Source organism: Podarcis vaucheri, assembly GCF_965113315.1.
Source record: "Podarcis vaucheri genome assembly, chromosome: 7".
NCBI lineage: Eukaryota > Metazoa > Chordata > Lepidosauria > Squamata > Lacertidae > Podarcis > Podarcis vaucheri.
In genome coordinates, this window is record NC_138765.1 from 58,672,130 (window position 1) to 58,698,529 (window position 26,400).

At 41.5% G+C, this 26,400-nt stretch overlaps 1 protein-coding gene across 1 annotated transcript; it reads right to left on the minus strand.

Moving 5' to 3' along the window:
- Positions 1–9,444: 9,444 nt before the first annotated feature.
- Positions 9,445–25,305, minus strand: MLYCD (malonyl-CoA decarboxylase). The gene is made up of 5 exons (XM_082232938.1): positions 24,709–25,305; positions 16,045–16,157; positions 15,728–15,884; positions 14,355–14,504; positions 9,445–10,023 (listed from the first exon to the last, which is right to left on the minus strand). The coding sequence occupies exons 1-5, from the start codon at positions 25,288–25,290 to the stop codon at positions 9,490–9,492; spliced, it is 1,536 nt and encodes a 511-aa protein (XP_082089064.1). The 5' UTR covers positions 25,291–25,305; the 3' UTR covers positions 9,445–9,489.
- Between the last annotated feature and the right edge of the window lie 1,095 nt (positions 25,306–26,400).

Sequence of the window (26,400 nt, forward strand, 5' to 3'; positions counted from 1 at the left end):
AATCAGGAGATTGCTACTTACCAGGATTAAACCACAAGGGGGTGGATTCCTTAGCAGAGAATTAATCTGTGCTAAATTCTTCATATGCTCCCAGAGGACTGAGTATCTTTTGTGCTAGACTTGACAGTTCAAACATGTCCAGTAATCTTGACAACTCAAACTTTCAGAAAGGCAATAAAATATGAAACAGTGGTTTTTTTCTGGGGGGACGCAAGGGGGCGCATACCCCTAAACATTTTGTGACTCTAAGTTTGGCCTCATTGAAGGGCAGTGTTTCAATATGAGTAGGAAAATGAGTGCGCCCCTAAACATTTTTTTAGGGAAAAAAAGGACTGGCACCAACTTCAGGGGGAACAGTCTCAGAGCTATTTTGCTACTGCATGCATAGATGATGGGTTTGTATCCAACACTGTGCAAGACCAATGAGATTTCATCCTCCTTTCCCTGTGCACCCCTAAAATCTGCTCTACCAACCCTCTGAAGCAGATTTTGAGGGTGTGCCCAGGTCTGGAGAAAAGAGAGGAGTTCTGCCGCATGAATGAACACAAGCAGAACAGCAGATTTCAGTGAGTAGGACTATCAGCCTGGATTGCACTGATGCAACACCTAGGCAGCTTGATAAGAACATAAGCAGAGCTCTGCTGGATCAGACCAAAGGCATCCTGGAATGGGGAATCTTGGTCCTCCAGCTGTTTTTGGACTCCCAACTCCCATCAGCTCTACTCATTATAGCCAATGACTGAGGATGCTTGAAGTTGTGGTCCAACATCTGGAGGGCCACAGGTCCCCTTCCCATCCCTGTTAAGTCCACCCCCTGAGCCATCTTTGCATATATGGCCCACCCACACCGCTCCCCTGTACCCTAACTCTGGCTGGTCAAGTAGCTTCCACAAGCATGAAGTCTGCCCACTACTGGTGTTGAAGATCTTGGCCCCGTTTCTTGGGTGTGGACAGTGGAGCGAGGGATGCTAAAGCAGAATCTTCTGTAGGAACTCCCACATAATGCTCAGTGAGTGGCAGATGGTTAAGGATGCTCAATAAGGCATAAAAGGGCACTCCCTCCCTCCCTGCCAGCTCAACTGCATATTTCTCTATTTTTCTCTCTAAGCTCCAGCTCTGAACGTTGACAGTGGGGAGATTACTAGGTTAAGCCCAGGTTCAAAATACATTGTGAAAAGTTGGCAGGCACCTGTAGAACCAAAATAAGTCAGGGGCATATGAAGGTCCCAAGTCATACCTTGGCAGCAATTAAAAGTAGAATTGCTCCATGTTTCTGCACCAATACATAGCGCGCACACATTTTATTCAAGCTATAGGTTCAGACATTGGGAAAGGCTGCTTTAAACAAGCCTCAATGCAATACATGATAGAGGAGCAACGATTTGCTGCTTATGTGATCTTGAGTACACACACAGGACTGAAGGGAGGATAAGAGATAAAGATTGCATAAAGCATTTGGCTTAGCCAGGGGAGAAATATTAATACAGCATCATATCCTCTGACAAATAATTTTCTGTTGGAAACACCTGGCACCAATTATCAGAAAAACAGATGAGGTGAACAATCTAGCTGACTACTGGTCGAAGGAAGAAGTCTGTAGGTGCACTGGGGTTGGAGAACAGACAGCAAAGTGTGTAGCCTATACAAGTCCATAGCTTATAGTGGAGATGCAGTGGCAAGACACACACCATTTGTGCTAACTCGAGTCAATATACTTTGTGACCCAGTTGGAAGGCCATGTATGGTGGGGAACAGGCCAGGCTTCTGTAAACCAGTGGTGTGTTTAACACTTTATGCAAGATTGAAAAGTGGTTTGCATGAGGGATGCTCAGTGACAGAGCATCTGCTACACATTCAGAAGGTACCAGGTTCAAGGCCCAGCATCTCCAGGCAGGACAGGGAGATACTTCTGTCTGAAACTCATGAGAGCAGCTGCTGGTCTTTGTAGCAATGCTGAGCTAGATGGGCAAATTGTTTGACTCCGTACAAAGCAGCTGCCTATGTTCCTAGCCTATAGTTCTCTTGTAAAGCCAGCTCCTCATCTTTTGCTTTGCTGGAATTTATTTACGTGTACCTTTCTAGTGCAAAGAAGAGAACTGCTGCTACCTAGAGCTGAGCTAACCTAGAGAGGGAGTTCTTTCCAAAGCACAAAACAACAGAAGGCTGGCAAAAAAAAAAAAAAAAAGTCAGGGGAAGGGGGGAAGAGAAGGATTGGAGGGCAAAGCTGGCAGAAGAAGGGCAGAAGATTCCTGTAAGATACAGGTGCACTATTCATTTCTACCCAGTTGAGCTAAACCTCACTTTTATGCTGGTTTGGGGTCGTGATTGACAAATATTCAATTTACAAGCTGCTTTTCCATTTTCTTTACACTGGAAGCTCACCTTTCACAAACTCAAGCTTAGCCCAGGCATCAGAAGGAATACTTTATAAGCCCATAATGTGACTTTAAAAAATAGAGTATACCCTGGCTTTCAAGGTGGGGAGGAGTGTTTTACTTCAAGCAGAACAACCTCTCAAACCTGAGAAATTTTTGCACCACGAATAAAAGCTCTTTGTTCACAGCAACAGTCACCTTTGCAAACAGTGCTACAATTCACCTTGAAAGCTAAAGAGCGTTGTTATACCTTGGCAGGAAGGCCATGGGACCAGCGTGGGGAAGAAAAAAAGAGAGCGAACAAAGAAAGGTGCACATTTACAGACAGATGTGTCATGTCCTACAGCCATGTCCGATGTAATTTTACTCCTGGATGAGCAGCAGCATTTTAGGGACACCCATCTAAAAACATTATTTTGACAGCGACAGTTACAAGGCCAGCATGTAAATGTTACAGCCATATGCAACCTTGGGAGGTGCAGATAATGAATCGGGACAGACTAAATGTGGACGGGGGTGGGGGAACACCTCCTATTTTACACAGCTCATAAACTACAGAATTTTGCAACCATGAGACTTTAAGAGGAATTTTTTAAAATCATTGGAGGGTAAGGCTATCAATGGTTACTAGTCATGCTTCTGAATGCCAGTTGCTAAGGAAATGTGAGTGGACTGATCTGCTCATATCCTGTTGGTGGACATCCCACGGGCAACCAGTTGGCCACTGCAACAACAGAACGCTCAATGAAGAAGAGTGTTTGGCGTGATCCAGCATGACTCTTACGGTGATTTAACATGGATAAACAACTCTTATAACCAGTTGCTGGAAACCAGGAGGTGGAGAGTACTGGTTCACTCAAATTCTGTTTGCGGGCTTCCCACTGTCTTCTGGTTGGCCACTGTGAGAAAGAAAGCTGGACTAGACAGCCCTTTGGCATGATCCAGCGGTACCCTTCTTATAGGATTCTCTTGTAAAGGTGCAGTTGGGGGTGCAGAGACAATAGGCTTGTTGAAGCAATCCTATCCCTCATGGGATGAGGGAGAGCAGGGATGAGTGTACCAGTTTCATTCATCCACTGTCACCATCTTTATCCCCCTCCATAAATTAGAGGAATAATTTCTGAAGCAGGGAGCCTATTTTACTCATAGACGCTCTCTACCAAATTTAGAATTCTGCTCTTCCAAGGTTTGAAATCAGTTGGGGAACCTATGTAAGTACAATAATCTCTAAGCTGAAGACTACTGCCCGCAGGTTGGGGAGGGAAATGAGGGCGGGCAGAGCTCCTGCATTCTATTCGCCTGGGGGATTAGAGCACCCAAACACAGTGAATGCTTCATTCAATGTTTAGTTTGTCATCACCAGTTTGTAAAATCCCTCCTTTAACTACTTTTAGTTAGTTAACCATCAACGGATATCTCAGTGGTAAAGTAAATGCTTTGTCTGTAGAAAGCTCAAACTTTGATCCTGGTATCTCCAAATTTTATAAAGGATATCAGGTATCCGGTGTAGAGAAGGCTGTTCTCTGCGATTTTGAAGAATCTCAGGTGTGGGCAACTTCTGGTCCTCCAGATGTTAATGAACTACAACTCCCAACATCCCTGGCTATTGGCCAGGCTTGCTGGGGCAGATGTAAGTTGTACTTCAACACCTGGTTCTCCACACAAGTACACACACAGTGAGAGGTTCATTTGATACATGGCTCACCCCCCCCCCATTGCCTTAGAATATGAGAATTGAAACAATGATAGGTAAGGAATTTGGTGTTGCAGAATTCTATAAGTGGGTCCAGAGAATGGACTTACATTATTAAAACTAAGCAGGTTTCAGATAGGTCAGTTCTTGGATGGAAGACTACGTCAGTCAAACAATTACAGATTTAGTTTGCATTCATGTTGGAGAAAACGTAGCTGAGAACTTTGGCTTGTAAAGCCTATAATTTCATTTGAAGCTCAATAGATTTTTAAAAAACCTTTTCAAATACAAGTATTGATCTTGTAAAAATCCATCTATTTGCAGCCTGAGCACTTTGTAACGTATCAAAAAGCTGTAAAGCAATGTTAAACTGAGCTTTAAAGACAAGGAATTTACCTCCATGGCAATTATATAGCATACTTAACACTGGAAGCAGATATTCATTCTACGCCAGGGTGGGGGAAGCTGTGCCCCTCAAGATGTTGCTGGTCTTCCAAGTCCCATCAGCCTCAACCAGTATGACCAATGGTCAGAAATTTCTGCCCGCCAGATGTTGCTGCACTAGTTTTTCCACTTTGGTTTCACTTACAATGAAGGGCAGGTTATAAACGAATAAATTCAACCACCAGACAATCTCTACACATGTAGACAACCCAGCAGGAACACAGCAACCTGCATTTTACAAAGTTTGCAAGGAATTTAATTCAGCAACCATTCACTGCAAAGACATATTTAATAGGGCCCAGAGAGAGTATGTTGATTTTGTCAAGTAACTATTCTACAACAGTGAAGTGCAATGAAGCAGCTCCATTGGTGATTACAAGGACAGTAGGAAGCAAGATCTAAAGGCTCGGCAGGGGTCATTTACGGTAGCTGTTACCCACTGCAAATATTTTAACCAAAAGAATCATGATATCGAAGGGAACAGATACACATGCTGGCTAAGTAGCTATTCCTACCCCTGTCCACTGATGTCAGCATGAAGGAATTACACTGTTGTGCTCTCTTGATAATAGTTTGTGACAGAAAAATGAAAAAAAAGTTATCTGCGGCCTCCTTCCTTCAAATGATTTGTACTGTAGTATTGTTTACCACTTATTTCCTTTTGTCAAAAAGGCAACTATATTGAGGATCTACAATTTTATTCAAGTCAAGAGGCAGGCATTCAGACAACTAAGTTCTTTAACTGGTCAACAGCCCTATGTATTAGAAGCTTCAGGTCTTCCATTGCTTCCAACACTTCTGATCAAGGAGTTTAAAAACAAGTCCACTCTTCCTTTGTTGGTGTGTCCTGAGATTTGCATATTAAGTGAGTATATAGAATTGGCAAAATTAACCTCAATTATAAGATACCAATCAAATCAAAAGTTAAGAATGGAGTGGAAGTATTTCGAAGATTATATGTCAAAATATTGTTCTAAACACGACATGCTAGTAGGCTTAGAATAAAAAATGTACACAATAACAAAACCAATAAAGAAAGAAGGAAAAATCAGAATTTAACAAAAATAATTTAATATAGAATTCAAGGAAAAAAGGTATAAAGAAATATAAAGAAGTTGAATTGCTGTGGAGGGAAGTAGAGGGTGGGTGGTGGGTTTATAATTAAGTGTATAATTATGTAGCTGTTGTAATTTACATATTATACAGTGGTGCCTCGCAAGACGAAAAGAATCCGTTCCGCGATTCTCGCCGTCTAGCGGTTTTTTCGTCTTGCGAAGCAAGCCCATTGACAGCCTAGTGGATTAGCGCTACAGCGGTCTAGCGGCTTTCCGTGATCAGCTGTTAAGCGGGTTTTTCAGCGGAACAGCTGATAGGCGGCTTAGGAAAAGGGGGGGAGCGAAAAAAACCCGCGGGGACGCGCAAGATTTTTTCGTCTTGCGAAGCAACCCCATAGGGAAATTCGTTTTGCGAAGTGCCTCCAAAACGGAAAACCCTTTCGTCTAGCGGGTTTTCCGTCTTGCGAGGCGTTCGTCTTGCGGGGCACCACTGTATTTTATGTAAGGGAATCATTGGGAATTTTGGTTATTATGTATATATGTTATTTTTCAATAAATATCTTTGAATACTAAACAAGGATGGGGGTGGGAGAGCTACAGTTCTGTTCCAAAACTTTCCATTTTCTTTTTATCCAGTGGCTGAGAGACAAGACTTTCAGGTGCTGACAAAGTGCTATGTTGGCACTTAAAATACTGTCTTCTGGCATAGCCTTCAAGATTACTCTCCAAGTTGAGCAAAGGGACTCACTTAATTTCTCTTTAACAATTCTCCCCAGATACACTCTCATTCTCCATCAGGAGCTGCTGGTAAGGTTTTTAACTGGTATCTGGATAGTTTCTTTTGATTTGTTGATGGAATGTTGCATGCCTGCTAGCTATGTGACATAGCTCTGGATTGCAATTATGTACTTTTGGAGGAAAAGAAAGATGGTTTATAGCAAAGGTTCCCTGCCACTGTCAGGCCAGATGATGGGTAAAACTGACTTTGTGCTATGGGTGATATATACCGAATGCAAACTCCTTGAGTGAGCCAGCATGGTGTAGTGGTTAAGAGTGGTGGACTCGTAATCTGGTGAACCGGGTTCACTTCCCTGCTCCTCCACATGCAGCTGCTGGTTGACCTTGGGCTAGTCACACTTCTCTGAAGTCTCTCAGCCTCACTCACCTCACAGAGTGTTTGTTGTGGGGGAGGAAAGGAAAGGAAATTATTATATACTTTTAGAGTCCTTAAGGGGAGTGAAAGGTGGGATATCAAGTCCAAACTCCTCCTCCTCTTCTTCTTATCATTCCATTGGGATGCTCACTAGAAGGTTCTTAAGAGCAGCTGTTTTTATCAACACACACAAGAATGAGGCAACTGACCTAGAATATATACCAATATCCAACTCAATTCTCCAAGTGTGGATTGTTATGCAACCAAAATGCCATTATCCATGCATAGGAGGTAGGCGTCAGAAGACTTGGGGAAGCGCAAGGTTCAAAGAACAAAAAAGATTTAAGGAAAAGGAACAAAAAAGATTTAAGGGGAGGAGCCTACAAAATACATCAGTTAATCCTGAGCATTCTCAGTAGGCATGTCATGGTGGCTTAATTGAAGTGGTGAATAGAAGGAGCAGGGAGACAAGCAGAATAGAAAAGAGCAGAGCCCTGAAGAGCAGCACTCCACAAGGAGACTTTTTCCTCCCAGGTTGTATTTGTATTCTCTTAGAGCAGGGGGCCAAAACGTTCCCAATCAACACGGTCAGTGATCAAGGATGGTGGGAGTTGCCATCTGAAGGGCCACAGGTTAGCCACTTGCCTTGGAGATTCAGTCAGCAGGCATTTATCTATTGTGGCATGTCAATGATAATGGAAGTTAAGGTCAAACTGCTCAGAGACTAGAAGACCTCATTGGCCTTCTCCCCAAATAAAGCAAAGGGGCATAAAGGGGTTGAAACTGTTATCAGCGACAAGCAGCAACTGGCCCAAGTTGAAGTACTGGCATGATTTCCGGAAATAACTTGGGGAGGGGAGTTTGCCCAAGGTGTTGCAACTAGATGAGCCTTGGGGATCACCACCAGCTTTATGAACAAGTGTGTCCTGTGGTTTGGACCTAGAACTCACAAGTGGCGTAAAATCAGTCTGAACAGCTTTGTGTCACTAAGAACATACTAACTACTCAAAGTGAATTTCAGCAAGAGAACAATGAAGAAAAAGTGCAGACAAGAAAGAGAGAAAGCACACTTGGCAAAGAGAAGGATCTGTGCATATATATACATAAAGTTAAGTCATGGCAACTACCGTTTAATAAACTATGAGTTGTGTGTCCCCCCACCCCCAAATCAAACTATAGCTTTTTTCTCCAAAGTCTGGTTTGCTTCATAGCTATTCTTGTCTCATCCTTTCATAGCCTGGCAAGTGTTTGGTGTGGCTAGCAAACCATGGTTAAGGGTGTTGTTTTCATTCACAGCACCAAGCTTGGGTTAAAGCAAACCAATGTTTGTGAGCCAACAATAAACCATGGCTTCAGATGATCAAACAAAACATGGCTTAAAAAACCATAGTTCAATACACAGTAAGCTCAGCATTATGTGTAAACCAGGCCTTTGAGTGTCTAAAGTGAGTGAGAAGGCAGTGGCTTGAAAAGTGAAGGTAAGGGTGACTGCCCAGAACTGGGGAAAGCGCACACCTAAGCACGAAGCATGTGAGCACCGTTAAAAAGACTGCAGTAAAGCAAGGGTGTCTGAGGCCTGGATGTCATGGGAAATATGGAGGCCCAGCATGACCTGAAAAATCATTCAGATGAGGCAGAATTTCAGAAGCTGGTTTGTATGTCAGCTAAATCAAAGGCCAAACATTTCCAAATATAACATGCCCATTTTAAAATGAAAGCTTCATGTTCTGAGACGCAGATTCCAGGCTCTCCCTTTCTCCATCACCTTCATGTCTTCCAAACTGCAGGGTAGCGAGGATCCGTACAACAGAATCAACTTCTGTTAAAGACTTAGCTAAAGTAGCTGTACCACATGAAAAACAGAGAGGGCCTGTTTTCATGGCAAAATCTTATTTTAATGTAGAACATTTCAGATAAATAAATAATTCTGCAAGTTAAAAAATATCATTTATATTCAAAACAAGTCTGTAAACGTCATAAAACACATTACAACTTACTTTTCTCTCTTCGATATTCAAACTCTTGATTTCACTTCTGAAATCGTAACTAGTTACTGCAAAGCTGCAGACACTTCATTCCATATACTTGTTATCTAGAGAGCACTTGAGTAGATGAGTCAAAATACACAAACAAACAAACACACACACACCAAGGTGTTTCCACTCTCTGACCTAGCAAAGCTATAACTCAAGTGGTGGCATTCTGTGCCATGCCAACATGGATGGCCTGATCAAAGAATTTAGCATAGAACAGAAGGGAAGGGTGTGTAAAACAAACATCTTATTGGAGTAGTGCTATGAGATGCTGTTTTGTTTGTGCACTTGGACAAAAAGTCTTTCCTTACTTGTCCCTTTTATCTAGTAACTCTGGTATTGATCTCCCTCTCCCTTTAATGTGTCAGAGCACTCAGGTGTTCAGCGACTCTTTTGAAGATGTGGATTAAACAAGGCTATTGATTTGGTGAGCAAGGCGAGGGACAACACACAGTTCATAGGAGTCACCACTGGCTTGCCATTTCACTAAGTATAGTTTACCCAGCTCTTTCAATTTGCAGGAAGTATCATCCAGAACATAAATGTGCCCTTCCTCTCTGGCAAAGCATGTCAACGCAACAAGAGTGGCCTGGCAGTTCAATACTGAATCCTTGATGAGATTAGGAACAGTGTCTCCTGGTTTTATCAGCAACATTCCCTCTTTTTATATACAAACACCACATGACTCTCATTTAATTAAACAGGCATTTGTTGTTTTTTAAGCTGCCTCATTTATTTAAAGTTTGCTGTTCTGCTGAAACTGAGTTACTAAGGATAGAACCTGCTCTGAGGCTTTAATCTGTTTAGTTCCAAGATATGCAGCACTGTTACTCATAGTGTCCTCCAAAAAATAGCGATAGTTGACCATCATTCCGCAAGAGGCAGTGATGCCACGGGGGCTTGTGTCGGCCATCCAGTTCAAACGCCATAACACTGCACCGTTCTGAAGATGGAAGTTTGCCACAGGGTTAAGGGCATAGCCACGGTGCTTCTCTCCATAGAGATACCAGGCACACAGTCTCATAAGCGGCTGCTGTAAAGCTCGGACCAGTCTTTCCGACCTCACCCATTCATTGTTTGCTAAGAGGCGCTTTAGAATTTCAACAGCAGGGTCTCCTGTGATCTCAGATATTTCTTGATATTCAGGATCTGTGAAAGGATCACATCTGCCTGTCTCCTTGGACTGTGAAGAAAGAAGACCCAGGAACCATTTGGTGAATCCCGGAATGGGAGACAGAGTAGAGAAGGCTTTGATCTGAGGAAATTCCACCTGCAGTTTTTCAGTTTATAAAGAGAAGCAATCCATTATTATTATTATTATTATCTCAGTAGGATAAGGAGTCTGATAGCAAGAACACATACTATGTTTTCCCAGAAACTGGCCAAATCAATTCTTAGAATCAGCAAAGGAAACAGACCAGATCACCTTCATAAATGAGCAGAATGGGACCTTAAGTCAAGAGCATGCTGGTTATGTGAGTTTAATATCCTTTTAGAACCATTTCAGAACACAGTTGAAAAACATACCTACCGAGGTGGGAAAACATTTAAGATACAAATCCCTCATCTCTCATTTCTGTCTAATGAAATAAATATCCTCTGCCCAACATATCAAGTTCTCAAGATCCCAAGACTGAGGTAGTAAATTAAGCTCCCAGCAGGGTAGTTTCCATACTATAAAGGCTTGATCAGCCATTCTCTAACAACTATTAGATGCCCCTCCAAGTATATGAGATAAGCAGCCACTTCTCAGGCTCTTGAAAAACTCAGATGATGCCAAACTGCTTGGTGAACAAACATATTTATCTTATCCACAGTTTAAATCTGTTTAGCAACAGGACAGCTACAACAGTACACCCCCAAACACACGATCCTCTGCAGAGAAAGAATGTCTCCTTTCATCAGACTAAGATTAACTGTGGGGAATTCAGAGTAGCAGTCACCCTGGAAAGGAATCTTCAATTTGAGGGAACTGCAGCAATATGACTCCCTCCCCTCTGTCTATCTCACACAAAATAAGAGTTAAATAAACAAACTCTGAGTTTAACATATACCAAGTGACTGGTAGTTAGAGGTAGGAGTTAAGAGACATGAAGCCATCTTTTAGAATAAAGAGTCTGGACAAGGAAGTAAGGCATTCTTATTTCCATAACAACAAAGCTTGTAGCTAAAAATTCAGGTCCCCCTAACCTGAACAGAGTATTTATTTGAACAGCATAGTCCACATAGGTGAAATGGGAAAGCTCTGGATCAACTGTACAATTCTATGATTCTGTTATTGTAAGAGCACTGTTGGGTCTGACCAGTTCAGCATTTTGCCTCCACAGTGGCTATAGGAAGCCCACAAGCAGGGTGTAAGTGCAACAGCACTCTCCTGTATGTAGAACTTGATGTATTTTTAATAGCATTTCTTTTGTTTACAAACAAAAAAGAGTAAACCTCAGCATAATTTATTAAGGCAGAGTCTATTTGGAATGGGGGGAGGGATAAGAAAAGCAATCATGTGCTTCTTTTATTTTAAGAAATAACAAGACAAATTGGCAAAACGACCCAGTTTTTGTAGTATCTCATATCTGATGAATGGCTGAGTTTAGAAGCTTATCTTATGTGGCCAGTTCCTGAAGAAAATAATAAATAGATGCAGTAAAGCATGGCCATTTATGCTGCTGCTAAATTGATGTGCTACTTTCCAGGGTTGCTAGTAGAGATCCGTTAATGTTTATTTCCTTGTCAGAAACCCACACTCCATTAAGAAGTAGATGCTGGGTTTATTTTGTTGCTGCTTCTGTAGAAGGTTGCAGATTCCTTTCTATTATCAGTGACTCATCTAAAACAACACTGAACTGCATTAGCCAAGGCAAGGGGGAAAAGAAAGCAATGCCACCATCTTTATCCTGACTATAACAGATTAAAGTAGTCCTTGCCAACAGCCTCACCAGACAGAATAACTCCTCCTTAAAATAAGCTTGGTTTGTTGGTCCTATCTTGCACATTGCAAAGATTTACCACATATAGTCTTATGACACGCTTACAGCCAAAAATTTATTGCAGCATAAGCTTTCATCCGATAGAACCCACTTTATCAGATGCATTGCAAAGTTTTAAAGCTAATTCCTGCTGATACCTGGGAAAGGAAACAGAAATCAAAGTCTGTGGCCTGCTGTCACACAAAAAAATATTTACTAGAATGACTGCACGCTCCCAATCCTGGGCACTGTTTGTGATCTAGTAGCATGACATGTTAATAGGTGATGTTTGCAGCTACCTTTATGAAGAGTGGCAGCTGAGATGCAGTTTCTGAGGCTACAGTGGCATTTACAGACAGATGTGTCACACTGGGTTAAAGTGAAGGCAAACATGGATAAAGGACTGAATAATTTTTACTGGAGAATGGCCTAGTTTTTTAAAAAGTGCAGCATCTTGGGTAACCCTGTTCCTTTTGCAACTTAGATAGATGCCCATTGTGGTTAACCTGGGGCACATCAAAGGCTGCAGGAAAATGATTAAATATTTCATATTGATCATATATCTAGAGACTGTTTACGTGCTGCAAATTAACCACAAAAAGCTGTGTGCAAAGGAACACGTTTCCTTTTTCTGTACTTACTTTCCTCCAGCTTTCTACAAAAGAACTTGACTAGCGAGTTTTCTTTTTTCTAACATTACATTTTCAAAATACTTAGGCTGTGGTTTTGTGTAAAGTGTTAAACTTTCAAGTTACATTGATTATTTTCTGCTGTCAAAGAAAGCTTGGTGTTGGTTTCCTGCCATGTACCCACATATGCGGATATCAAATAAAGGGATGAGCTGCCTTAAGAAACAAGAGTAACTGAAGAAGGCCAAAAGTCCCCATTCCTTGGTAAGACACTTGTCCCTTGCTTAGCTCTTACTGAGCTAAAGTAATATCAGTCTCTAGTTGCTGATGCTAAGAGCTCTACACAGTTTTACACTACTTTGTCAGAGTCCCTGTCCAAATACAAAAAATAATTTTAGAAAAGTGTTTTGTTGTGATTTGTTTTACACACAATTCTATTTGCACTCATGTCCTTTTAGTGACAGAACTGCCCCAGCTATTCTTGTTTCTCCTCTTAAACTAACCCACAGCTACTGAAGTTCACAAACATCTCAGGGTTCAAATGGTTAAAATTTCCACCACTCCAGTTCAAACTTCAAAGTATGTCACTTCACATTCCGACACAGCCATGATGGCAATAATTTAACATGCTCTTTTTCTTGGGAAATTAAAAGTTACAGAAGCTTGAAATTAAGTGATTTGGAATTAATCAAATAGATGAGAGAAAACAAAGCAAATAATGATATATCTTATTTTCCCTGCATTGTTTATTCCCCAAAGGATATTTCACATCCAGCCATGAGAAATGTATTACAACACATTAGTATCTATGGGAATGAACCCCAGCAAATGGAGCAGTACCAAGTAATTTAGTTTGGTATTTAAATGAGTAGGCTGCACTCTTAAGACAAATTCGGAAGCATCTGCCTTAAACTAAGTTTAAAGCATACAGTGCTCACACAAAAAACCTGTGGACTTTAACCCAAGTGAACAATCCCAAACTCACTAGGAGTGGTAATTTCCAGAAACCTAAGTTAACAGATGAGGTGGAAGTATTATAGTAAGATTTTCACATTCATTAGATATGACATAAATGATTCTTTGTAACAGGACACCTTGGTAGCAAGTTAACAAACGTTACTTTATCATAATAAAAATGTTTTCCAGGAGATGATCTTCACAATCCTACCAGGTTGGGACTCTTTCAGAATGCCTCATTTCACACACTTGATGAAGGGAAAGTCACACTCTGGCTCTTCCAATATGTGAATTTGACCTAAGCAGTTTCTGAACACAGGAATCTCATTATCAGGAAGTCTAGAAAAGTAGGGTGAACACTACACACTGCTAATTTGGGGCATACTTTTAAGTTTCCTTGAGAATTTCCAACAGGGCTCTTTGAAGAGGTGGACATGGTTTACTCCCAAACAGCCTGGTGGGCCAAACTCTTAAGGTCCAGTGGCTTGTGGTCCCTGGCTTGCATTCCAGAGTGTCCCCACCACTACCTTTGGGGAAGGGTGGTCAGTGGTCGAGCACATGATTTGCATGCAAGGTTCAATCCCTGGTATTTTTAGATGAGGCTACAAAGGATTTCTTCCTGTAACCTTAGAACATTGCTGCTATTCTATGCAAATAATACTGAGCGAGGTGGATCAATGATTTGACTCTGCATAATGAAGTTTCCTGTGTTCCTATACACTGCATTTCAAGTACAAGTGCACCAGAAGAAATGAAGATAGCCATTCCTTATGTTACATTTGCTTCATGTTACGTTCTTTCAGGTTACGTCCCGCGGCGACCCGGAAATACCACAAAGGGTTTCTTCCGGGTTTCGCCGCTCACGCATGCAGACAAGTGCACAAGCGCCAAATCGCACTGCGCATCTGCGCAGATACAGTGCTTCAGGTTGCGCTTTTTTCATGTTGCGAATGGGCCTCTAGAACGGATCCCATTCGCGACCAGAGGTACCACTGTAAATACAAATTAGATTCTAGTGCTATTACCAAATGGCAATTTTTCACACATACCTGCAGTTCCTTAACAACTCGCTTGATGAGGTACGTCCCCAGCTCCACACCCTGCAAGCCCTGCTGAGTCAAACTGATTGAATAGAAAATTGCAGTGGTGATTTTGTTCAGATCCTCAACTTCTAAGGGGGGAATCTCCTTCACTATGGCCTAGAGAAAAATTAACCATAAGTAACATTAGTAACTGCAATCACCATCAAAATTCAACAATTTCACATTCTATAACCCACTGAATCCTACATAAGCCAAATTCCTGTGACCCAGAAGACTTGCTTTGCATACTCAGCTGTCATGTTGAGAGTTTAACAAGCAGCTCATGGTGCAGCGTTAGGGCTTGATAATAGGAAAACACAAGATGTCAGTGCTCAACTGGGCATGTGCAAGCCCTTCTGTTTGCCTAAAGAAAGTCTCAGGACAGTGACCAAAGTTTGCTTAGGTCTCCTATTTTCATCAACAGAGTGTAATATTGCTGTGAAGTATGAGCAGTAGCCTAATGCTTATCATTTTACAGGGTTAAAATGACAACTATTTAATTCTCTGCTACACTGGCTGAATTTGAACATCACACCAAACCACTGCTTGCACTAACCATAGCTCAGAGCTGCTTGTTTGTTTGTGTTTTGCTACTACTCAGCCCTCTCAACCTTGTGTTCAAGCGGCTTCCAGAAGGCAGAGCAACAGCCTCAACTATGGTTTGTCAATTCAGACTTCATACACTGTTCTGAAACCCAACAGGACAAAGAGATGTATATAAAATGCTTTAACAAATAAACCTTAATTCAAATCAGTTTGCAAATCTACATTCAGCTTGCTTTTGTAATTCTGGTTCAGACGATCTGGACACCACATGTAACTATGAATATTCCTTCATTCTAGTTATTATCTCTATGGACAGTTTCAAGAAACTTCACATGAAAATCTTACTTCTAAAGATAACATGCATAAAAGCACTTGCTACTCTGTTTGACGACTTTCAAAAATATTGGTAAACAAAGGAATAAGAGACATCTAAGAAGACAGGCTAATCACTTCCTTAATCATCAATAGAGAGCAACAACTCACTCTAGGCTACTAAGCATGGAAGCTGCGTGATCAATTATTATTAATTATATATTTTTCTTCTTCTTGACCACAAATGATTAACAGAGGTTAAAATAGACAAATAGCTACTTAACATGCTCACAAAAGCATGTTGAAATGTTATATTAAGACATTTGTTTCAATCACAAGTTTTCACTTAGAAAATACTGCTTGATTATGTTTAGGTACTTTATTTCCAAGAATCTGCTTGGAAGTGTTCCATAGTCACATGCTCAAGGCCTGATGATTAATGCGCAACAAAAAATTTCACAAATTAAGTCAAGCAACTATACCTGGATGCTGCTAGATATCTCGTCTGTAAGTGCAACATGCAGAACAACCAACGGCTCGCCAGGTATTGCACAGTGGGCAAAGTAATAGCACCTTCTGTAAGATCCAACACGGCGTTTCATGTCCATCCAGTTTCTAACAGGATGTACAGCTTCACTACTAGGGAAAAAAATAACAATTACATTTTAACACAGAGAAGACACTCACAAAGGTCTGCTCTCTCCCCTAGATTTATTTTGCCATGCAACCTTGAATCTGCATGTGTACATGACTTCCTGAACTTTTAAAAAAGAAGACACCAGCAATTCTTGGCACTTACTCGCTAATCTTTTGAAGAATCTCACAAGGCGACTGCCATGTAACTCGCTCTAAATTTAGGAATCCTGTGGAAAACCATTCTGACAGCATGTTCTTTAACACTCCATTCATTTCCTAAAAATAAGAGGGGGGAAACCATTTCATCAGTAGAACCATTTCAGCAGTAGAAGCAGCATAACAACATTGTTTCATGACAACCAAGAGGATTCCTTACAGCACTAAACTATTGGCATCTATTCAAAATGAAACCCCCACTGAGTTCAATGAGATTTGCTCCCAGGTAAATGCCTACAGGACTAGAGTCTTAGTCTTCCATTATATTTAATATAAATTATAATGACTAGTCTTCACTCAAATAAGTATTATTTCATTATTATGTTGCAGCATTTCTATGCAGAAAAGAGATCAGTAAAGTCACACGTCAATATTTTTAAAATCCAACAACAATAACCAACAGATTTTTAAAGTAATAGATTAAAGGGGGCCAAAGCTCAAGATTTAAGAACAGAGAGGTCTTTGCCTGGTGCCTGAAATTGTGGGTGCCATGCAAGCTTTGCTGGAAGCTGGGGTCCATAAATTGAGTGTTATAATTGAGCAGGTCCTTTCTCTGGTCACTGCCCACCTCACCTCAGATGACAGGAACACTGCTTGCACGTTTTGGCAATCACTTTTTTCAACTGAATTAAATTGAATGGTCTTTCACAGCCTACAATATATATACTTCCTGGAGAATTCTGGCAGAAGGACACGATAGAAGAAATAAAGTTAAATGTTATGCAATCACCAGCTTATGTGTTAACTTTAGATAACAGCCTTTCCAAAAACAGAAAAAGGAGGCAAGGAGTTACATTTTTTAAAAAAATAATATTTATGTATGTATAAATAAAGCAAGGAGCTATGTTTGATCCCTGCAGTAGTATTTCTCAAGTGCAGCTTAGGTAACCTGTCTGCTAGCCCATCCTAGCCAATGGCCAATAATGAGCTCTGCTGTACCATTTAAGGCCAATGCATTTAGGATCAGGCAAAACTATGCCTCCTACTGCCACACATTTGTGGACTAGGAGGTTGGTGGAAAGGAGATGAAGATACCCTGCAGCTGTGGCCCTGTTCACACTGATGAAATCATGTCAAATCGTGAGGGACCTTGGCAGACATCCTAGCAAGTCCTCTGGCATAGTAAGATGTTTTTCAACTGGTGTGTAGAATGTAAACTGAATAAAACATTTAAAAACCCATACAAAAGTGTCTGCTTATAGAAATAAAGGCACCCACCAATGAACAGTGTAGTAAGTGACAGCTGCGACAAGTTATCACCCCTTGCAATGTCAGCTGGAGCATCATTGCTCCAAAGGGACATCAGCTGCTGAGGGTGTAGCATTAAGGCAACTCAACCTCTTGGGAAGCATAGTAAAAAAAGCTCCCCTGCCTGTCTTGGTACTTGAATTTGCTGCAATTTATGGCTAGACTCAGAATGACTTTGGGAGCATTTTCTAGTGCAGTCAGTTACTGGCTTTCCAAAGAATCCCCTAGAGTTTCATTCCCAACACTGCATTGTTGTATGAAGTATATGCTTAAAAACAAGCTTACTGGGGATGGGGTGGGGGAACAGACTAAGTAATTTTAAAATAAACACAAAATAGTGGAGATTGACCTGAGGCTTGTAATGAATAGAGAACAGCTAACAATCCTTCTTGAAATATTTTACAGCTAGCAATTCCTTCTTTTTGGAATGGTAATATTGCTATAATACAGAGCAAATGCTTAACATTCTCTGAAACCATGTATGAGGGTGTATTTGTTGAGTGTCTGCAAATTGTTGAAGGGGGTATTCCATAAAAATACTGTTTAGATTACTCTGCCACAGGCCTCAGTTTAAACAAATAAATATAGTGGGACATGTTACAGAAAATAACAATTCAACCAGCAGGAGACATTAGGGTGATGAGGTAGTTTGCCGCTACAAAATACTCAGGACATCCTCACCTACCTGATGATTTATTGAAAAATGCACTGCACAGTTTCATGAACTGAGATCTCAGAACAATCTCAGCAAAGCACAGACATCTGCCATAATGCTCTTACAAGAATAAAAAATGAAGTACTTAAAGGAATACATCAGAGAGTTTTCACTTGACCAAGGTAATTACTTCCAAAACCCCAAAATGAAAGCTTTTCTATCAAAAACAACAGATTATCCTTTTATACACTATATTCGCTACTGGATTAGTATACTAGCTCTGAGTAGTATACACCATAGACATACTTCATTCTACAGTAATCCATCAATGGCATTAAGTTAAATTAATTATTGTCTCCCGAAAGACACCAGAGCAGCAAAAGTCAATCTTATATCCTGGCTCTAAACGCTTCATTCACAGATACACACATTTTGTTTGAACTTAAATTAACTACTCTGTTCCACATTAAGACAGATACAGTGGTACCTCGGGTTAAGAAGTTAATTCGTTCTGGAGGTCCGTTCTTAATCTGAAACTGTTCTTAACCTGAGGTACCACTTTAACTAATGGGGCCGCCATGCTGCCACCGTGCAATTTCTGTTCTCATCCTGAAGCAAAGTTCTTAACCCGAGGTACTACTTCCAGGTTAGTGGAGACTGTAACCTGAAGCATCTGTAACCAGAGGTGCCACTGTACTTCCTTTAATTATGTCTGTTAACTCTCTCTCTCTTCATAATTGGCAATATCAAGTTTGGTACTTTCCTTTTTGTATGCAAATTATGTTCTGAGTGTCATAAATATCACATAAATTTAACGTCACAGTCCCAATGGTGGTGCCCTCAGAATCCTATCAGAGCATCCACCAAGCTTTTTAATTACATTCAGGCCAAATTATAAATTATAATGGCGACAGTCAAATTTCTGCTTCATTTCCCTCCCCCAAATTGTTTGCTTTGCCCTCCTACTATTCTGATTGGCCAGAAGATTTGAAAAAGAGGAGAGATAATAGTTATATCTGTTGGGGGTAGTCAGTTAGAACTGTTCTTTCTCCTAATTGGATGCCATCAGCGAAGAAAACAGTTCCAATAGTAAGCTACCAGAAACAGGACACGTTGATGCCAAAGAGAAGTACAATGTAGCAGCTGTGCCTCAGTTCAAGGCAGATAGCTAATGGGAGAAAGGAAGAGCATCTAGGAGCAAAAGAGTTCATGTATGCATCGCTGACTGTGGAGAAAGAAACAGATGAGAAAGGATAAGTTGGTTGGCAAAGGGAGAATTTGCTTTTTGTAAAACAGCTGTTTTGTCTGGGAAAGGGAGAGAAAGAAATGCATTCTGTGAGATGGGTGTATTGCATGGGAGAGAGAAGCCACATCAGTCACTTTGTGAGGGAGCCCACTATGCTCTCTCAAAATTCCAAACGTGCCCACAAGCTCAAAAGGCCTGTGGATTCCTATTCTAATCCAACAGAAGTGTTCTCTTTGCCTTGCAATGGAAAAGTCAAGGCAACAATCCCCAAAATATTCCACAGAAAGCAAAAAGCTTCAGCAGCATGCCTGCTGTAGACAAAACAAACTCATTATGATCAGGAAGAACCTGTTACAGTTCTGAGTCTACTAACTCCAAATCAGTAAGAGCAACTGAAAACCTAATGCCTTCAGAATTAACATTCTTGTCCTTCGCAAGAAGTCTAGCTCAGATGGCAAGATATGAATCTAGATAGAATTTCTACAGCATCACATATGAGGCAGAAAATTATTGTTCTTTCCAAAAACCTAAGAAACATATTTAATGAGTATGGTCAATGTATTTCTTATATAAGCTCATTATTGGGGAAGAAAGTATGAAATATTTTTTGCTTTATGCTGCTTCTACTTCCTAATACACAATTTAATATTTTCCGGGTTACCTAATCCTGGAGCAACACAAGTGATTCTTGCACAGTCATATGCAGACAGCCTTCTGCATATGAGGATCATGTTTCTAATGTGCGACAATATAATATCATTTGCCAACACCTAAAACCAAGCACAAATAAGCTTCATTAGAACAAAAGGGTAGCCCTCCTTCCCAATTTAGGTTGGGGATGATGGGGTAATGGAGAAACAATCAGTTGTGAACCATTGACTTAATGCATAAAAATTAAAGCAGTTCTTCTAACTTCCATTAAGAAAAACTCAGAATATTGTAATGCAGGTTGTCATTAATTTGAGTTACTCAGAGTTAACTACCTTTTCTCTAAATTAACGTTTGAAGACTACTAGTGAAGCTGCAGTTGTGGATCTGGATGTTCCTGTGGTAAAGGGAGATAATAGCAGCAGAACTGAGAGTACATGCAAACTTCTATATTTGGTGCAGAGCTGCTTGCTTCTGTTATATTTCTGTATTTTGGATCTACTAGTGGCAATATGGTCTCCATATGTTTTGTGCTGCTTTAAAATGTTGATTTTTAATGTAGTTTCTGTGTTTGTTTCTGATGTTTTTATTATGTAAACCACTCTGCAATTTCTTTGAAACATCGAGCAGTATATAAATCACCTAAATAAATAAATAAATGTCAGCTTCTATAATGGATATGTAACAGCACACAAGGGTTGCCATGATGCACGTAAACCTAAATGAGCAATTTATAAAATCAGAATTTCAAGCTGTTAGCTCCTTGCAAAGGGCACTTTGAAAGTTATTGTCCTCACTGAAATATATATAACAGCAAAATCTCCTCTTGACTGTTTGCCTTATTTAAATATTGAGCTAGAATTTCTACAATCCCTGTTTCACTTGCAAAGGTCTGACTGCTTTGTCAGATACTGGTGTCAAGACCATTTTTAGAAACAATATTATTGCGCTGTCCACATGGTTTACTATTGTTTTGACTACGGAGATGTGTAAAACTTTATAGGCGATGAGACTTAAAGAGGAGCTCTGGGGCACATCATGCCTTGAAAGAAAAGCAAAATCTCCTTGGCGCTTAAAAATAGATGGTCTTCCATGCTACCAAAGGACATTTTTTATACTCTCAGGGAAATTCTTTTTACCATAAAATGTACAGTTGAACTTTTGCTGGTAGATATGCCTGAATAGAAGTGCTATACCTAGGTCACAAGAATCTATCATCTTCCACAAATTCAGCAGGAAGACATTTACTGTTTCTTAGCAACTAGTCACTAAGGAGTAGAGTCATTTTCTCTGGGCCATTGCTCTTGATCCTGGTGACTGTTTAACCTTAGAATACTATCCTTGAATACAAATCTATCCATATTTTGAGGGATGTGCATTCTCTCTCGATATAAACTCCACTATTCATTGTTCACATAATGCAACATTCAACATTTCTACTTATATGCTCCGAGCTATAGGAACAGGCTACAGTTCTACTGCTGCCGAGGACAATTTGTTCATCATGAGTAGTAGGGCTCCAATGACCTCAGCCTCGGTCACACTAGCAAGACCAGCAAGATGAGGACTACAAATCATGTCTAAAAACATATAATTCAGTCATATTCCAACAGCACTTGTATCTTGATGACCAAACAATCTTATTTATGACTGCAATATACTCAGTCATGCATTGGATAGAAGTAGTGCCATTAAGGGAGACAATAAATAAATGCTGTGAACGTGAGGAAACTATTGCTGGTGATGGCCTCATCCTACAAGATGCTGTAGCAGCTCCTGGGATTATATATGAAAATTCCAGAACTCACAATAGGCCACCTCAGCAGTCACTGACTCTACTACACCAGTATTTGTTGCCCTGCCCTGGCTGCAGCATACTAATGCAGCACAAGAGGACTCACTGGATCAGTCCTTGGACATGTAAGAAGCTCAACAAGATATGTTAAAACGCCATTTGATGGCTCAAAAGCAGGATCTTCAACAAGGATTAACTGTTCTCCTGACACATGTGGCAGAACTGCTACTCTACAGGAAGCTATTTAGACTGAAGTTACTAAAGCAGGTTTATAGGATAAGGCTTCTGGAGCTTCCAATTTGTAGTGCTGAATTAACCAGATATAAAACCCCATATAACTATAGCACAGTGTGTCATTTTAAAATGACGTTTTGGGAACATTCTGTTTGCTCCTGCTAAACTGTATCTATGTTGATGGGGGAAAATTTTTAACCGCTGATGCTGCCATCTTTTAGAAAGGCTACTAGTTAGCTGAGAGGAGCTCCAGCCAAAAAATATAGGTCCAGGAAAAGGGTACCAATTTCTGGGCAGAAGCAGCAAGCTTTTAGAAAGCAGCGGCATCTGTACAATAATGGAACTAAACAGTAGTGTTATTCAATGTCTCTGTCCAGGGGGCTGGGGATCAGCATTTGCTGCCAGCCTACCACTGCCAAAGTACACTGCTGGAACAAACCCATGAAGAAGGATGAAGGACTTGCATTCTGACCATTATTCCTACACTCTGAACTAGATATGTAATACTTGTAAATATAAACAGCTTGTTTCTTACAAGTATGAGCTGAACAATATGCAGCAGAATCTTAAAAAAATATAGACACTGGTCCAGGTGTATGAAGTGGCATGTATAAAAAGTATTATGAAAACATTTTTTCTCAACAGACTCTCTGGTCAAACTTCTTAAAATCTAGAGTATATGTCATGTATCTTGCCTAACATCAAGACTAGTGCAGAAATAGTTGGATTGCACCTCTTGCGTTTCATTCAGCATTCGTTGCCAAGGCCAAGCATATTATTAGCACATCATGTGCTGATCTGAAGCAGCTGAAAACAGAACCCTGGCACTGACACACAAACTTTGCCCTAGTAAGCATGTTTGCCAGTGCTGTATATGAGTATCAGACATTGTACACACATAACTGTGTGACCATTCTACACACTCCCACGTATTGCATGAATGAACCTGCCCCCATTTACCCCATCTCACCCTGGTCTAACATCCCATACATATAAAGAACAAATATGTGTCAAATTTTCACCCTCCTGGATTTTAAAAAAACTTTTCCCTATATGTTGGGAAGGGAACTTCTGTGGCAGGGAGCCTGCTGTACTCATCTGGTCTCCCCACAAGGTTTAGAACCCTGATCTTCGGTGCAGGAGTAGGCATTGAGGTAGGACTGAAGAGTTTGGGAAGTGTGAAATAGAACATAGTTTATATTTTGTGGTAGGATAAGTTGTAGTAATAGTCCTCTTCAGGTGCTGAAACCTTATGGGATGAAGGGGACAGTGGGGTTGAGCCTTTTGACCCTGATGCTGGCTTCATCAACTTTAACATTTTGGGAAGGGAACTTCTGTCAAGGGGAGCCTTCTCTTCACTACCAGCATTTATCTGCATCTATAGAATGCCCCATCAGATCTAGTTAAAAGCAACAACACCCAAGCAGAATAAAATGCAATCACATCACGGATTCTAAACTTCACTCAAATGGAGAGCAAAGACTCCCAGGGCAATGAAGTAAAGAGTGGGTCAGATCAAACTGGTAGGCTTCATGACATTTCCAAAGCTTGTCAGGCTGTTCACTCTTCCTGCAGGCCTCACTTCCATACTTTTAACAGCAGCCTGCCACAAAAGCAAACCAGGCGATGTTCTTGGCATGAAGTTCCAGGAAGGTCATCACCTGCTTAATTTCAGTGTATCAGATTGCAGCAGCACAGAAATAGAGCTATAAAAAACTGGGGAATGTGCAATCTAGAAAGATATGCAGATTTGGACTACACTGAGTCTTCAGTCAGAGGAAAAACTGACTGGAGATGTAATCTGTCAAGAACGCCTCCCTTTCCACCATTGATTCCTTCACCTCCTACCTCAAAGTTATGCTGTTCAACTGAATACTGTTTTTACTTCTACAGCACTAAAATTTGGGGTTGCCCAAAAAGACTGACTTAAAGTAGCACAGATGAGACAGAGTCCTTCACACAATTTATCATTAACTTATGGCTTTGACACAAGATTATGTTGATGGCTTCTGGTTGAGATGACTTTTAAAAATTATCAGCCTTATTAACTTCACAGGGCTGTTGTATACATTCGCCACCCCAATAACTTAAAGTTCTTTGGCTTATAATAAACAAGTTTATGAAGCAATTTAAATAAAAATAAGACACATATTCAAAAATAATACAACCCCCAAAGTTAAAACACTGAAGAATTATGGGTGCAAGAATATAAAACAGTGATATATGCCATTTAAATAATAATAATTACGATAAACGTCAATGCATTTCTGCCTGCAAGGCTGTTTTTAAGGAGAAGAGTTGGAGCTGCGGAGGATGTTTACCTTTCCCATTACCATACATGCAAACAAACCTCACTTCAGACCACATATTACTGATATATGTGTGTTACTGTTGTTTTAAATAAAAATAGCTTTAACTTAATCTGTTTAAATTAAATACTGGGAGGCGCCTTGGGTCTTGCACTGGGAGAAAAGCGGGATGTAAATAAAGCAATTAATGAATACATTGTAAACCGCTTACGAGATTTGTAACAGTTGTTGTTTAGTCGTTTAGTCGTGTCCGACTCTTCGTGACCCCATGGACCAGAGCACGCCAGGCACTCCTGACTTCCAGTAACAGTAGGCGGTACGAAATAGGGGCTGCAACCAACTAAGCCTTATTCAAGAGTAGACACACTGAAATTAATAGACAGGGCGAACTTGCGTCCCTGCGGTTTCCACGGGTCTCCTCTGAGTTACACACACATATCTGAAGGAAAGAAAAGAAAAACCCTCCCGGGGCTCACCCTGACATGCGGCCCTTCGGCCTCCCTGGCCGCCAGGGCTTCGAGCAGGTCCCTGCGGAGCTCCACCAGGAAGCGGAGGCCGCCCTCCTGCCTGCCGAGGTGCTGGAAGAGGCCTCGGTAGCGCGGCGTGAGGTAGTGGCGGAGCCGGTCCTCGGCCTGCAGGAGGGCGCCGGGTTCGTGCTCCGCCTTCTCCCCAGCTGCCTCCTGTTGCTGCTGCAGCAGCCGGGCCACCTTGCCGCTCACTTCGGCCACCCGGCCGTGCTCGACGCCGAAGTCGCGGGCCAGGCGGCTCAGCAGCTCGGCCCTCGGCCTGCCGCTCTCCAGGGCCCGGTAGTAGCGCATGAACTCCGCGCCGCGCTGCTCCAGGGCGGCCCCGGCTGGCGCCGCCACTTTCTCGCGGGTCTCGTAAGGCGGCAGCGGCGGGACGGCGCGGCTCAGAGCTTCCTCCATGGCCGTCGGGCCTGGGAAGGCTGCGGTTGCCATGGCGACGGCGCTAGGCCGCGGCCTGCCGGAAGAGCGGAGAACGAGGTGGCGGAACAGCTGGTGCTGCGCCGATGCCACGCACGGCCCCGCGCGGCGCATTATAAAGCCCAGCGAACCTTTTCCCTCGTTTGTCGGAATCCCAAATTCGGTATACACTCGGGCAAGTCAATGAGGCGGGAGGCCTTCCTCTTAGCACTCTCAGGGGGCGGAAGGAAAACAAAGAAGAGGATTGGACCACTGCGGTCGCCATGTCTTGTCGCGGCCAATAGCAACAGACTAGGGGCGGAGGAAACATGTAAGCCGTCCTGAGTGTGGCGGAACTTACCTAACCCAGGAGGTCTCTGCCATGTTCGGAGTGGCAAAGGTGGGGCGGGGGTGTGGAACCGCCTAATTCTATCCCTAGCTCTCAACTCCAAAGGGGATATAGATCTAGAAAAATCAAGACTATATTGTGAAAGTACAAAAGAGGCTTTCCCAGTTTCGTTCCTCCCTAGGAAATTTGGAAAGCAGCTCCTATATTCCGAAACTACAAAACAGACTTTCCCAATCAAGGGCCTTCCTAGGAAATTTGGACACCAGCTCCCATCAGGCCCAGCTGTTATATAAAAGAAAGATCAGCAAGTCTGTTCAAGAAGACTGTGCAGCAACAGTGGAAATAAAGATGAAGTCCATTCCAAGAGGACATTAGGTAAGGAACTGAAAATGAAACTGTAAGGAGGATGTCATCACACAGACAACTGGATATGGCTGTGGAGCAGCATCACTAAGAATGAACAAAGGTGATTCTGAGCGAGGGCAATGCTTCCTGAATAAGCTTGACCTGAACTAGCTTTGAAATTTATCAAAGACTTTTTCGTTTGCAGAAAAGGAGAGTTAGAAGTGTCATGACAGAAGTTTGTAAAACTATGCATGGCATGGAGAAAGCAGCTAGAGAACATTTTTTTCTCCCTTTCACTTAACACCAGGGCATCCAAATAAAACACTTCTTCATGCATCATGTAAGTAAACTATGGAATTTGCTGCCATCAAGAGATTGTGATGGTCACCACCTTGTATAGCATTAAAATAATATTACCTTCATGTAAGATAAGGTATCAGTGGCTACTAGCCATGATGGCTGTGCCAGAGCCTCCAAAGTCAGGTGCAGTAATGTTTCTGAATATCAGTTCCTAGAAACTGCAGGAAGCAAGAATTCTCAGGTCCTGCTTG

What these genes read in the sequence shown, in the direction of transcription:
- MLYCD (XM_082232938.1), bottom strand. Translation starts at nt 25,290, where the DNA reads ATGCGCCGCGCGGGGCCGTGCGTGGCATCGGCGCAGCACCAGCTGTTC. An exon ending in CCGAAGGGCCGCATGTCAGG is followed by an intron (nt 16,158 to 24,708) that starts GTGAGCCCCGGG and finishes TCTTATTTTTAG; the next exon opens with GAAATGAATGGAGTGTTAAA. An exon ending in GAGTTGTTAAGGAACTGCAG is followed by an intron (nt 10,024 to 14,354) that starts GTATGTGTGAAA and finishes GAAAAACTGCAG; the next exon opens with GTGGAATTTCCTCAGATCAA.